Source organism: Clinocottus analis, unplaced genomic scaffold, assembly GCF_023055335.1.
Source record: "Clinocottus analis isolate CAN_PGR_092001 unplaced genomic scaffold, fCliAna1.0.p SCAF_3, whole genome shotgun sequence".
Lineage (NCBI taxonomy): Eukaryota > Metazoa > Chordata > Actinopteri > Perciformes > Cottidae > Clinocottus > Clinocottus analis.
The window spans coordinates 6,138,867-6,152,734 of NW_027176042.1; the positions used below are offsets into that span (position 1 = coordinate 6,138,867).

General features: G+C 44.6%; 1 protein-coding gene across 2 annotated transcripts; it reads left to right on the plus strand.

Annotated features, from left to right (window-relative positions):
- Positions 1-13: 13 nt before the first annotated feature.
- Positions 14-11,087, plus strand: p3h1 (prolyl 3-hydroxylase 1). 2 transcript variants are annotated; one of them, XM_068594228.1, is made up of 15 exons: positions 14-523; positions 2,245-2,397; positions 2,891-3,080; positions 3,162-3,293; positions 4,135-4,274; positions 5,089-5,178; positions 5,286-5,338; positions 5,463-5,590; positions 6,367-6,494; positions 7,127-7,222; positions 7,327-7,477; positions 8,623-8,740; positions 8,827-8,902; positions 9,685-9,825; positions 10,295-11,087. In XM_068594228.1, the coding sequence occupies exons 1-15, from the start codon at positions 83-85 to the stop codon at positions 10,796-10,798; spliced, it is 2,541 nt and encodes an 846-aa protein (XP_068450329.1). In that variant the 5' UTR covers positions 14-82; the 3' UTR covers positions 10,799-11,087. The 2 variants fall into 2 exon arrangements, with proteins under 2 accessions (XP_068450329.1, XP_068450330.1); XM_068594229.1 differs by lacking the exon at positions 14-523 and adding an exon at positions 1,707-1,746.
- Positions 11,088-13,868: the final 2,781 nt, after the last annotated feature.

A 13,868-nucleotide genomic window follows, 5' to 3' on the forward strand; every position in this document is an offset into this window, starting at 1 on the left:
GCCGGAGAGTGAAGTTAACACCTCTTCTCCCGGCTCATCGTCTCCAGCATCGGGCTGCAGAGCCCCGACATCTTTAAGCGCCATGGAGCTCCGTTACGCGCTGCTCTTCGTCTGCCTCCTCGCTCCCTCGTGCGCCGCGCACATCCTGGAGCCCTACGACTTTCTCTTCGACACGGCGGTGGAAGCCTACTACAAGGGGGAATGGCTGACTGTGATCCTGAACATGGAGAAGGCGCTCCGGAACAAAGCCACGGTCCGCAGCGTGAAGGCTCACTGCCGCCTGAGCTGCGCCAACCAGACCGCTTTCAACGACCACCCGTCCGGCCTGGGGGCTACGGTCCCGGGCGCTGGCTCCGTGGAGGACCTGGGTTTCTTCCAGAAGATCCTCAAGCGGGCGGACTGCGTGAACTCCTGCGAGACGGACAAGCTGGGCACCCCGACTCTGCATGAGGTCACCGCGGATGTGGCGCTGGAGTTCAAGAAGAGGACCCCTTACAATTACTTGCAAGTCGCGTATTTTAAGGTATGCAAGTTAGCTAAGTGCAGCAGCGAATGAGCTCCGGTCAGGGCTGCCCCGTTGTCAAAATGCAGCGCACACCGCAGACGCGTCTTCCAGTGTAAGTTTAAAACACGTTTTTAGTTGGACACTGTAAAAGCTCCAACCCCCCCAAAACCAAGACGAACCGTGCCACGTCGTAAGGTGGAGTCAAGCTTCTGTGGAGTCTTGACGTGATTTTTTTTTTTTTTTAAAGGCCTAACGTGATGCTTTCAAACGCTACTCACAAAGTCACACTGCCAAAAGACGAAGAGATTAATAATGCCGCGTTGGCATGTTGGAGGACGTGTAGCAGCAGAGTGAGAAGGTTCCTTGCATTGTGTTTAATCGAAAAATACTCCCTCAGACAGAACTTGAAAGCAGCACCATAATGTCAAAAAACTTTATTATATAATGTTTACAATATAATCAGTGTATTTCTTATAATACATGATGAAAAAAAGAGTTACGACCTTCTAACCAAAGTGGTTGCTCAGATTTATGACTTTTGAAACTTTGATAATAACATGGTAGGGAGCCCAAAGTGCTGGTGATCAGTCCCACTTCAACCTAAACTAGTTTACTGGTCCCTGATCCGAAAATGTTACTTCACTGCTTGTTTTAATTACAGGTCACTAAAAGGAGAGGATGCTGTGGATTATGTAGAAGGCAAAAATAAGTAGTGGGTGCGAGATAATATTGATACACTTGAGTAATGTGTTACTATGTTTTGTGATACTGTGTCAATTCTAAAAAAAACACAGCGAGTTTTTAATGAATAGTTTGCACAGTAATCTTCGTGGCAGACAGCGGCTCATGGATGCTGAATAGCAGTGTTGTTAAGCCCTGTATCAAAATTGCATTGCCAGAATCCTGACAAAACACAGCCCTAGAAATAAATGGTTACAATTCCTGCAGGTTAATGTTGGAGGTCAATGTAACCTACACATTATGCAATGCCACAATTAGCTTGATGCAACTTATTTATTTCTTGAGGGACTAGTTTGAACTTGAATAAGTTTGGACAGAATATACAAATATTTCTACAAAGAATGGGACAACTGATGATGCAATGTGAAAAGACCTTTAACTTACCTTACCTTTAACTTTATAGTTCTGGTTTTCCTCTCACAGCTCTGATACAACCCACTGAATGCTAGCCAGCAGCCACAAATGGCTACAAGCAGCAAAGTCAGCGACTCGCTGAGCCGGTGAGTGCAGTGGCGCCATTAGCAGCTAAAGAGCCAGACATTTCACCCGAAAGTTGGTGGAGACCAAAAGCGGAGCTAAAAGAGAGAGAGACTAACCGACTTGCATTCTCGAGTAGGGCCGAAACATGAATCGGCGCGGGTGCTAATGTTGCTCTGTGCTTGTGTGAAATTAGCTACAGTTCGCTAACACATTAGCCATTAATGACCTCATACAGTGATGATATATCAAGGTTGTGTGGTGAAAATAAATCATGTATTGCTGCCTCAGGTTGTCTTGGCTAATGTTTTAGCAAAGAGCTTCATATATAGCAAAATTAGCATCCATGCTGTGTAAAAGGTTGGATGGACTAAACCCGGTCTGGAATCACACGGCAACATTCTTATCAAATAGGGTTTGGAGGTATCCAAGGTTGTTTTTTTTTGCTGTCTAGCACACCTTTAATCAGAGAGGAGGACCTGAACACTTGTGTGTTTTTTCTTTCTTTTTGTCTTCCCCAGATCAATATGCTGGACAAGGCAGTGGCAGCTGCCCACACGTTCTTCCTTGCCAACCCGGATCACACGGAGATGAGACAGAACCTGGACTACTACCGGATGATGGCAGGAGTAGAGCCGGAGGACTTCAAAGACTTGGAGGCCAAGCCGCACATGGTAAGAGCAAAACACCTCTGAGTCTATGTCCTTTTTTCACCTCAAGGCCAGACTTTATAGGAAGTAACGTTTATCTCTCTGGGTCACATTCCAGCACTTTGTGGTTTAATATGTTTCAGAAATCTGTGGCCGTTAGGTCACCTCGTCCATTCTCTACAGTCACCAAACGTTTTCAAATAGCTGTACAAATATTTTGGACTTTGCTCTTTCCATTTTGAACTATTTTTTTAACAATATTTTTTCACGTTTTAAGTATTTTTTTATTGTACTTTGTTTCTTATATATGCACCGAAGCAAATCCCTTGTCTGTGAAAACCTACTTGGCAATAATCTGATGCTGATTCAAACTAAAGGCAACATGAAACCCAGAGCAGTCGTAATAACTCTGTGTGCAATATATTACCATGCTATAACCTAGAAAAGTCCCAGCACGGTTCTCTTACTCTCGCTCACGCTCTCTCTCTCATTCTCACTCTCTCTCTCTATCACTCAGGCCGAGTTCCTGCAGGGGAAGAGCTACTACAGCGACGACTCCTTCGGCCTGGCCGCGAATCACTTCGAGGTGGCCGTAGACGAGCACTTCATTGCCGACAAGGAGTGCAAAGCAATGTGCGAGGGAGCCTACAACTACGACGGGTACAACTACATGGAGTACAGCGCCGACCTTTTCCAGACCATGACAGGTGAGACAATATGTCCTTTTGGGAAGGGAGGTTGTGCAGAAAAGACTTGCATGAAGTTGTTGACCATTGTCCTTTTGTCAGACCACTACATGCAGGTGCTGAACTGTAAGCAGCACTGCGCGGTGGAGTTGGCCTCAACTGCCGGCCAAGACAAGCCCTTTGAGGACTTCCTCCCCTCGCATTTCAACTACCTGCAGTTCTCCTACTACAACAGTGAGTCCGACAACAAACAATGTCCTCGATACAAGTGGACAGATATCGTTGCTGCATATTGGGAAAATAATATCAAACGGCTTTCCGCCACGCCATCGTATCGTATTGACTGATGATGTCAGAGGAGGGTCGTCCTTAAGGATGAGAAGTCGCTTTATTTACAACGCATTTTGTTCCAAAGAAAAAATATGTTTGATTGTGCGGATTGATCTTCGGTTGTGAGGTCTACGGCCTTAAAATTAAGTTTTACGGTGTCAGATGTTATTTTGTTTGGTTGCATGTTCATGTTGAAATACATATATGTTTACATATAGTTAAGCCCCACGCATCGGTTTTCTCTCATAGACATAAGCTGCAAAAATAGTTCCAACCTATAGGTGTTTTTTTATGAAGGAATAATTACAAAATTTAATTTTTGGCCAAGTTTGGCAGCCATCTGGCCTTCATCAGTGTTACAATTATGTAGTACGGATGCCACTAGTACGGTGACCCCTCCTTATTTAGATAACTGTCATTACAGCTCTCATAATAGATAGGGATTGGTATTGGTATTGGTAATCGTTTAAACCGTCTTCCGTTTCACGTTATGAAGAAACAGTGCATTTTGGGGCAGTAGAGCATTAAACATGCATTCTCTAAACTGACCATCAGGGGGCAACCCCTCTGGTTGCAAAAGTAAGTATGTATAGAAGTCGATGAGAAAATGACTCTACTTTTCTCTTGATTTATTCCCTCAGTAGACGTTGTAAACATGAGTTTATACTCTCAATCTCTAGTTTGAAGTCTTCTTCAATACAGCATGATGTTCAATACCTCTCCTCCGTCTGTCTCCTCTGTCCAGGCGAGAAGTACGAGCAGGCCATAGAATGCGCCAAGACCTTCCTGTTGTTCCACCCCGCCGACGAGGTGATGAACCAGAACCTGGCCTATTATTCTGCCGTGCTGGGCGAAGACAAGGCCCGAGATATTACGGCCAGACAGGTACGACTCACACTCCGTCTCCCAGAGGCTTTTAAGGCGAAGCGTCTTGTATCCATAATGACCGGCAGTAAATCAGACTACAGTACATGTGGTGAGAGAAAGATTAGCACTTAAGGGCACAAGAGAGACATTCAAAGAAAAGCACTGATCGTGATCTAAAGCACATAAACTGTTTGCTGCCTTTTTAAAGATTCATTCACTGCCCCAGGCTCCGAACGTCCATACTCAACACCATTTATAGTGGGTTAAAGCGTTGTTGATTGATACAATGATGATTTCTGTCTCTCCAGCCCATCGCTCACATTTTATGATAACAAAAAAAAAACACTCCCAAGGTTGTCTTTGTGGGTGATCCTGAAAAAATGAATTGCAAATTCAAAGAAACTATTAATTTGTCTTATTTGTAGAGTCAAGATGGGGGGGAAACATCATCGTTTTACAGAAGTGACTCCTGAACCCCAAAAGGAACCCCCACTATGTTTGGGATTCATTTATGAATTTCTTATATTAATCAATGGTCTTGGAGGTCGCTTCATATATACGCATTAAGTGTCCGGATACGGTCCGAGTAACCGTTCACTTTGTGTATTTTAGTGTTAAACTGAGATCGGACTTGAGACTTAACAACCACTTTATGTTTAATGAGCGCTGTGTTCCGCTGGTCACCACTAGAGGCCGCTCAAAACCAGAGATCAGTAATGCCCCGTAGTTTTCAAGCAAACAGGGTGTCTTCTGGACATGCCTCATGGAGCTATTTTGTAGACTTTCGGCAGATGCAATCCAGTTTCAATTGATTTTATTTATTTACCTGTAGGTGGTGAAACTGCACATTCAGCAGTCCATATTGGAAAAAGAGCTGCTCTACTTTGGATACGAAGCCTTCGGGATCACCTTCGTAGATCCAGTAAGTGAACAAGTAATTTGTTATCGATCACTTTTGGCCTATTTGACGCAGCGTCCTCATGCAGGGCGGTATTTGATTGGTGCCTTTTACTGTCACTTGGCATTCAGGACACATGGACACCCGAAGATGTCATGCCTAAGAAGCTAAGAGACAAGCAGAAGTAAGATTGAAGAGACAACCTGACACACGCACCCACGCAAACATACATTTATGCAGGGCAAGGATAGGTTCACTGTGGAAGTGATGTCATGGCCTCTGTCATTCCCGCCTGTCTGTGCACTCAGGGCTGACAAAGAGACCGCGGCGAGGATCACGGAGGAGATAGGAAACCTAATGAAGGAGATTGAGACTCTGGTCGAGGAGAAGAAGAAGGATTCTTCGGATATGGCCATGGTCATAGCGCCACAGGAAGGTGAATATTACAAGATGTCAGTGAGAAGATGGTGCATTTGTTCCATAGCGCTGTGGCCTTTCATATTTTAAAAAGACAGGGAAAACCTGACAGTACTTGAGAAAATTCAAAGGTTGACAAACATTTAAAGGGCCCATTATCCAGATGGTGAGATGCTCTGACATGGATGCTCACAACACATTTAACGTCTATTGAGCGGTGCACGAGCGCATATGCAGTCAAAAGGACTTGTTGAGGGGACAGAGGAGACAGAAGACCACGTAGCTGTCCCTTCACAGTATGCCACGGCAACATGAATTCAGCGCCGCCTGTCAACGGACAGCGGCAGTCAGTAAACACCACGTGAAACTCATCAATATGAGACCACACCTTCTGGGACTGTAGGGAGTGGTGAGACGCTTTGAAGCCTCATTCATACCTTTCATATGGTTTGTCTTTTCATTGTGTCATTGTGTGTCGGATAAAGATTAGGCTACACGAATAATATTATAGTAATAGCGTACTCTTTGTCGTGTCCTGTGGTGTGATCCAAACATTTCCAATAACCTTCCAGGAGGTTAAAGACACAATTTATGAAGAAAAAAAAAGAGCAATTTAAATAGCCCTTGAAAGGGAACATAATATAACACCTCGCGCCTTACTTTGTGCCCTGATTTACGCGCCATTTAACTCCTAAAGGTTGAGTGTTAAGCACACTTGAGATCACACGCTGCTGATCGCTTAAACAGGGCCTTCTGACTTTTTTAATCACCTCGACCCCGCATGCTCTCCTCCAGGTGGCGCTCTGCTGCATGACGACGTCAGGGTGACCATGACAGCCAACCAGCTGAACGGATCTCGGCGGGTGCTGCTGGACGGGGTGATCAGCGAGGATGAGTGCAGGGAGCTGCACAGCCTCTCCAATGTGAGCGATGGAACGGACGACGCGTGTTTGAGTTTAGCTCTTTTTGCCGCGAAAACAACCATTTTGAGGACCTTGCTATGCACACGGTCACGTAAATGTAAAACCGTCACATGAACAGACTGATACAGACGCTTGTGCACTACCCGTCCAGCGACCGACCGCATACACAGCTCGCAACCGTCTGGTGGGCATGGCAGAGCGTTTAGCAGCTAAAGGGACGGATATTTTACTCAGGTGACAGTGGAGACCAATAAAAGCAGAGCTAAAAGAGAGGAAATGTCCTCTTTAAAAATTGTGGATGTGTAAATATGCAACTGTTTGCCAATCCGTGAGCTACGCTGACTTTAAAAATGGGATTACGGTTGCAGTTACAGTTTGTGCCTCAAAAAGAAGTAAAGTAATAAATATAATAATAATTTGTTTAACATATTCATCATTAACACATACTGTAATGATTACACCTCATAATTTAAGTTTCACTTAATATAGTGTTGACATTAATATACATAATAAGGTATTAAAGTATGCTTTTATTTATTTACATTCACAGAGTATCTTCATGTTTCCTGTTTGTGTCCCACGTCCGTGTTTTCGTTTTCAATTTGTGCGTCGACGTTGTTCACATTTCCCAGGCGGCTGCTCTGAGAGGCGACGGCTACAGGGGACGCCCCTCCCCCCACTCTCCCAGTGAGATGTTCCAGGGAATCACCGTCCTGAAGGCCGTGAAGGTCTGTGCTCAACAACAGCCAACACCTATTCAAGCACAGCAATAGTAAGTGACGTTAGGTCCGTCCCCGCCGCTGCTGGTAAACAGTGTTTCCACCTCCCGCAGCTCGGCCAGGAGGGGGCGGTTCCTCTGAAGAGCGCCCGTCTGTTCTTCGACCTCAGCGAGAAGGTGAAGAAGGTGCTGGAGTCGTACTTCCGTCTCGACACTCCGCTCTACTTCTCCTACTCACACCTGGTCTGTCGCTCCGCCATCGACGGTGAGTTCGCCAGGGACAGTTCGCTGGTGTCGGGTCTGCCGGAGAGATCAATACGCCGGCTTTTGTTCCCCAGTCTGTCTCTGTTGGTTCGATCATGAAATGATCCGTCACATCTGTCAGAGCAACTTCAGTCTTAAAAAATAGAAAAATGGGGCGGTATGGGAAAGTATATCTATTTTTTTTTTAAGTTTTCCAAACCGTTTTTATACTCGACAAATTAGCCAATTCCCATATTCAACAAATTACTTTCATTTTTGTGACTTCCTGTTATTTCTTCAAGGTTTGTACGGGACTGTGTGACGGATGTGCATGTTAATGTTGTACCCGACTCCTCTTTGTGATGATTAATTGGCTACAAAGATCTGGTCCAAATGATGGATTTAAAAGCTTGAAGCTGCATTGATCACTTACGGGCATTAGAGGGCAGCAGAACAAAGCGCTGACATCACCGTCGGTGTGGTGAACATGTCGACATTGGCCCATTTACACTGGCGATTAGCCATGTACCATCAGCTTACATCGTTATTAAAATCCATAGCACTGCCCAGCTGATGAATCTCCAATAGAAAATCATGGCTTTTCTTTCTCATGCCACCGTCAGGGCGTTATGTTTGTTGTCCATCTGTATATCCACATATACGTCTCATCCTCGTGAACCCAATATCTCAGAAACAGCTCAAGGGGTTTTCTTTAAATTTAGAACAAACTTTGAATTTGGTGGTCAAAGGTCAAGGTCGCCGTGACCTCACAAACCTGTTGTCAGCCACAACTCATGAGATGTCTAATGGGATGAAATGATGATTTGACGTGACATTTTTGATCAGAGATGGTTAACTGCAGCTTGACGGGTTGAGGGAGGCATTCATCAGGCCACGAGGCAGCGATTCTAGTTTCTTGGTCAAAATACACCAAAACCATCCTGCTCTAAAGCTGCTAAACGCGCCAGTATGTTCACCAGCTGCTTCTCTAACTTTATCTGCCGTTTGTTTCCGCTCAGGTGGAGTTAAAGTAGGTTTATCAGAACCTTGTTTGCTGGAAACGGCTCTCTGCTGCTGCAACGCTGGCTGAAAAGCATCTGGAGGGTTTGAGTTGTGGGATCAGTCTGAAATGCTCCAACATCTCCTTTGCACCCTAATTTTTTTCAGAGAAGCAGAAGGACCGCGAGGACCTGAGTCACGCTGTTCACGTGGATAACTGTCTGCTGATCTCCGAGCTTAACGAGTGTATAAAGGAACCTCCTGCATACACACACAGAGACTTCAGGTGAGCGCGCACACACTGAGAAGTACAGTAGATTCTAACCTTGGACCAGACAACCCTGATGACGAGCCGGTGTCTCTCCCCTGCAGTGCCATCATTTATCTAAACGATAACTTTGAAGGCGGAGAATTCATTTTCACCGAGTTGGACGCTAAAACAGTCACGGTAACCATTCATCTTTTCTTTGCATCATCGTTTTTCAACCTGTGCTGCATGTATGAGTAAAGAAACTGGAAAAGTGCAATCAGTAGAGTGAAATCTACGCCAGGTGTGTTTGCAACTACCATTGCACGGATGTTTCATTGAACGAATACAAACCACGTGTGCAGCCCAAATAGGCCGCATGCGTGTTTTAACACAACAGATACACTCTCGTTTTTATCCATGCAGCTATCTGCAGTTCATTGTGTAACACTTCACATTGACCGTTTAAAGCTTCCTCAGAAGAGAAATGGTCAGTGCTGGTTTTAGTTCTGTTCGCTTTTAGCTATATTAGCTGTATCAGCACAGTTAGTTGTTAGCTGTATCAGCACAGTTAGTTGTTAGCTTTGTTAGCTGTATCTGCACAGTTAGTTTTCCTCCTATTGATATGAGCTCTGTTGTAATCAGCTTGGGTTCAGTTTGTCATTCCATAAGAGATCATTACATACATTCATAAATTCCAATAGTTGACTTGCATAGGGGTGCAAATTATGAGAAGAACAAGTCGTAATCCAAAACGGAAAGAAACTAATAATAATCTGTTTTTTAAATCACCGCATCCACAAGAGGTCCGATAATACTCGTGCGTTTGTGCGTTCAGTAGTATACAAGATTAGCTGTAGACAGACAGATGCACGCACGCACACACAGGACCGAACACATAATCTCCAGGCGAAGGTGATGACATACATCAAGTTTCACTGCTTTTAAATGTTGCATGTTTCTATATTTTCCGGCTTCTTCAGGCCGAGGTGCGGCCACAGTGCGGCCGCGTGGTCGGGTTCGGAGCGGGACAGGAAAATCCCCACGGCGTCAGAGCCGTCACCAAGGGCCAGAGGTGCGCTGTGGCGCTGTGGTTCACCCTGGATCCTGCTCACGAGGAAAAGGTACGGACCATCTCTGTGGACCAACATCAGCACAACTAGCTCTACAACAGTGCTTTATAACAGCAGCATCTGTTAGCGTATAAAATCAATTCATTTTACGGATTGTTTTGCACATTTGAAATGTAAGAGGGACAGAAAAAATATCAACTCTTAAAAAGTTAAACAGGAAAAACTCTGCAAAACTCTCCCTAATTTCTCAGCAATAAAACGGTACTCAGTTTGTACTATTTTTTTCATCATTCATAACTAAAAGAAGCCATTCATAAATAATGTGTACCCTCACTTTAACCGTAATATCTTAATGGAACAATCATTTTTACAGGAGCCAGTGGCTAATTTTCTCCAAACATCCTCATCATGAATCCAACCCAATATAAATTGAGTTTTTGGTCAGGACATTTTCGTCCTTAATTGGCTAATTTTCCATTCCTGTTTTCCCTCAAATGTTTCTTTTTTTCCTGAACCGTAGGAAAGAATCCAAGCTCAGGATATGCTGAAGATGTTTTCAACCCCTGTGAACGCGGAGTTCATCAAAAACGAGCCGAATGGCGCCTCCGAGCCTGAACCGACGGCGGCCGAACCTCCCGCACAGGCTGACCCGGGGAAAGCCGACAGCAAGCAAGACGACAAACCAGCGGAGCAGAAGCCGGACGCCCCAGCGGACGTGCAGGCGGACGGACCAGCCGACCCAGAAAAGGACAAACCGAAGGCAAGGCCGGCCGGGAAAATGAAAGCAGGCGCCAAAGCCAAAGACGCAACGAAAGCGAAGGCCAAGACGCCGGACAAAGTCAAACCGGCCGCTAAAAAAGATGGTAAACAGGCGGTTAAAACGCCAGCCAAGCAGGCGGTCAAAAAGGACGCAAAATCGGCTGTGAAAAAGACAGTAAAAGTTGCCGCCAAGAAGGACTCCAAAAAAGTCAAAGCCGACGCCACGTCGGCCTCAGACTCTCAGAACGGCAAAGAGGAGCTGTGATGGAATAAGCGGCTGTGACTGTGTCTATTTTCCTACTATTTTCTACTTCTCTGTGGGTGGTCAAATGAAGACGGCGTGAAAGGTTGAGTTAGAATGCCGTTTCACCGCAGACGTCACTACAATCATCACACAAGTGCTCGACAATCTACTAGAGCGCCCGAATCACTGGAACCAACTTTGTTTCGGGCATCCAAAGCTTTTTGCGTCTGTATAGATGGTGCCCTCCTTCTGCGTGTTTTATTTTATTTTTTGTTTGTGATGATATGTTTTGGGAGCAAGCGAAGGTCAAAGCGGGTGAAGGGGGGTGGGGGGGGGGTACGAGCAGAACTTTTCTCCTGAGAAAAACTCAGATCAACGGTGTGAAAAAAATAAAAGTGATGTTTTCTTAACTGTGGTGAGTTTTCATTAAAAGACGCAACAACACGACGCAATACTCCAAGCGGACGCTGGGTGTCAGGATGGAAGCGCTGCTCGGTGATCGCGCCGCTCATTTGAACGAACCATAACAAATTCACTTTAGAAGAGAAATCCTCAGGTGGCGAGCTGCAAGATTTCGGGCGGGAACTCCTGCTGTGATTTGATTTCAGCCTGAATAATTCAAAGCCCGGGTGCTCATTGTTCTCCCCGACTTCCTTGAAGGCTCAGCACATTTCAGCACTGTCACATTATAAATCTCGGGGCCTGCTTGGGAAAAAGGAATAGTTTGAAGTTAAGGCCCTCACTGATGTATCTGTTTTCTCTGTGGACGCTGCTGTTCATTAAATTTTGATTATTTTTTTTAGCTCTTCACAAAAGATACCAGTTACCAGTTCTCTCAATCTCAACCCTCAGCTTGTCCCCACAGAGCCTCAGTCGATAGGAAGCGCACTATTAGAGTATTATTTCCATGTTATGTTACTTTACTTCACTACATTTCACAAGGAAATTACTGCTATAGTTACTCGTTATTGTGCAGGATAAGAAATACATTTAAACACCTGATAAATGTACATACCCATGTACTGATTATACATGCATTTTAATGCTTCAATTTTAATAATATAACATAGAATGCATTAATTCTAAAACAGGCCAGTTTACATAATGCATTTGTTTCTTCTTGGACGTTTTGCTGATAACACGTTTTATGTTTTTTTAGATTACGTTTCTAGAGAAGATATAAAGCGCTTCACATTAAAGGACAAATGTGATAGAATACAGGGACAGGAAAATGAAATACAGCTAAACAGAGCATGTGGAAGCTGAAAGGTTGCGTGTTCACAGATCTTCTTTTCTAAATCCCAAAAGACGCTTTCCATAGGAATCATTCACACAGTGATGAGAGGAGCTACCATGCAAGTGCCACATAAGGACTATCTAACTTTCATACACCTTAATTGTAGCGTACTTGCATCTTTGGGAGCAATTTTAGGGTTAAGTGTCTTGCTCAAGGACACATCAACACTGGCTAGCGGGGCCAGGGATCGAACTGCCGATCCTCTGATTGAAGGTCAACCACTGCGCCACGGTCGCACCAACTTTCCTTTTGTGTTACGCCGGAAGCAAGACACAATCAACAAACCCTGACGGGGCCGCCAGGGCTTTCTAATATCAGCAGGTGCCCAACAACGCAGAGTAAAAGTGATCACAATAATCTTAAATAGGAACAAATTCAATGAGGAGCTGGACATTTCTACCAAAAGGAAGATGTTTCCATTTCAGGTCAGTTCCATTTAAATGTTAGGATGTTAAGAGGCTTTAGGGCAAAGGTCATGGATGCGAACAATGCGATATTCATGTTGAATGTGGGCAATGCCAAGTGGGGCCAAGCACAGACCAGTCTTTGCTATTAGTTGTGGCCAACCCCCCAGGAAGAGCAACGGGCTTTGAAGCTAATTTGACATAGTGAACTAACCGTGGAAACTTCTGGTTCTGTCATCTGGAGCCATTGGACCCAAAGCAACTTTACCCCATTTAAATACGTTGGATAAAAGATATCGGTATCAGCGGACTTTTTGTTTTTGTTTGAGGCAACTAAACTTCTCAGTACAGACACTTGATTAGATCTCATTCAAATCATTAGGTCCTAAAAGTTGCAAAATGCACTAATCACCGAATCCAGAGTTAAAACCCTGACGCTCACATTTTACAGGAAGTGGATTTTGCAAACAATTTTGAACTCAGGTATGTCTCCACTGGTTTAATACAAGTTAAATATTCACTCCCTTTTTTTGCTCTAGTTTGGTTCTCTACCAACTCGAAGGACGTTCTTTGGCTGCTAAATGATTCACTTGGTTCTCCAACTATGTCTGCTGTTGGCTGCCGTGTACTGTGCAGCAGGTTGTTCAAGCTATTTGACTAGCACTGTCAGAGTGAACTAAAACAGTAAAGTCACTATGAATCCCTGTTAAACCGAGGGGAGCTGCAGATTCAGGTTAGTCCGAATCACCAAGGGACGTTGTATAACATGGTTGTTCCAAATATATGGATTATAGCTGCATTAGTATGAAGTATTTGGAAACCAAAGGTGTCGATGGAAATAAAAAAAAGCATGAATCATCATCTGCATCTGTTCATTAGTGAACACGATCCCTTTTCAAATGCCTGTTCTAGCTCTTGTGCACTTGGTGTAGGCAGCTATGACGTATGCGAAGGGACGTCTGTGTAGGTTTAGCATGTGGATGAAGTCATGCCAGCACAGAGAGGCCATCTGGACAACACACGCACACACACACACACACACACGCACATAGGGTGCAATTATAGCAGCCCAAATGATAACCACAACACAGAAGTAGCCCAGTCCTTCAAGAGAGGAGTGTCGAGGTGTTTGACAGTCCCACTGCTGCAATCATATGAAGCCTCCTGTACAAACTGTGTCAAGTGTGTGTGTGTGTGTGTGTGTGTGTGTGTGTGTGTGTGTGTGTGTGTGTGTGTGTGTGTGTGTGTGTGTGTGTGTCAAATATTTCGTGAAAGATTCTTCCAACTCTGTTCAAACACCCTGCAGTTGGAGCTGACTCAGGACCCTTTCTCTCTGCAACACATGCAGTGCAATTCAAATGTACACCCACTCATCCACCAACACATACAT

Excerpts from the sequence above, each read along its gene's own strand:
- p3h1 (XM_068594228.1), top strand. The coding sequence starts at position 83 with ATGGAGCTCCGTTACGCGCTGCTCTTCGTCTGCCTCCTCGCTCCCTCG. Across the intron at positions 524-2,244 it reads TGCAAGTCGCGTATTTTAAG|ATCAATATGCTGGACAAGGC; the intron begins GTATGCAAGTTA and ends TGTCTTCCCCAG. Across the intron at positions 5,591-6,366 it reads GGTCATAGCGCCACAGGAAG|GTGGCGCTCTGCTGCATGAC; the intron begins GTGAATATTACA and ends GCTCTCCTCCAG.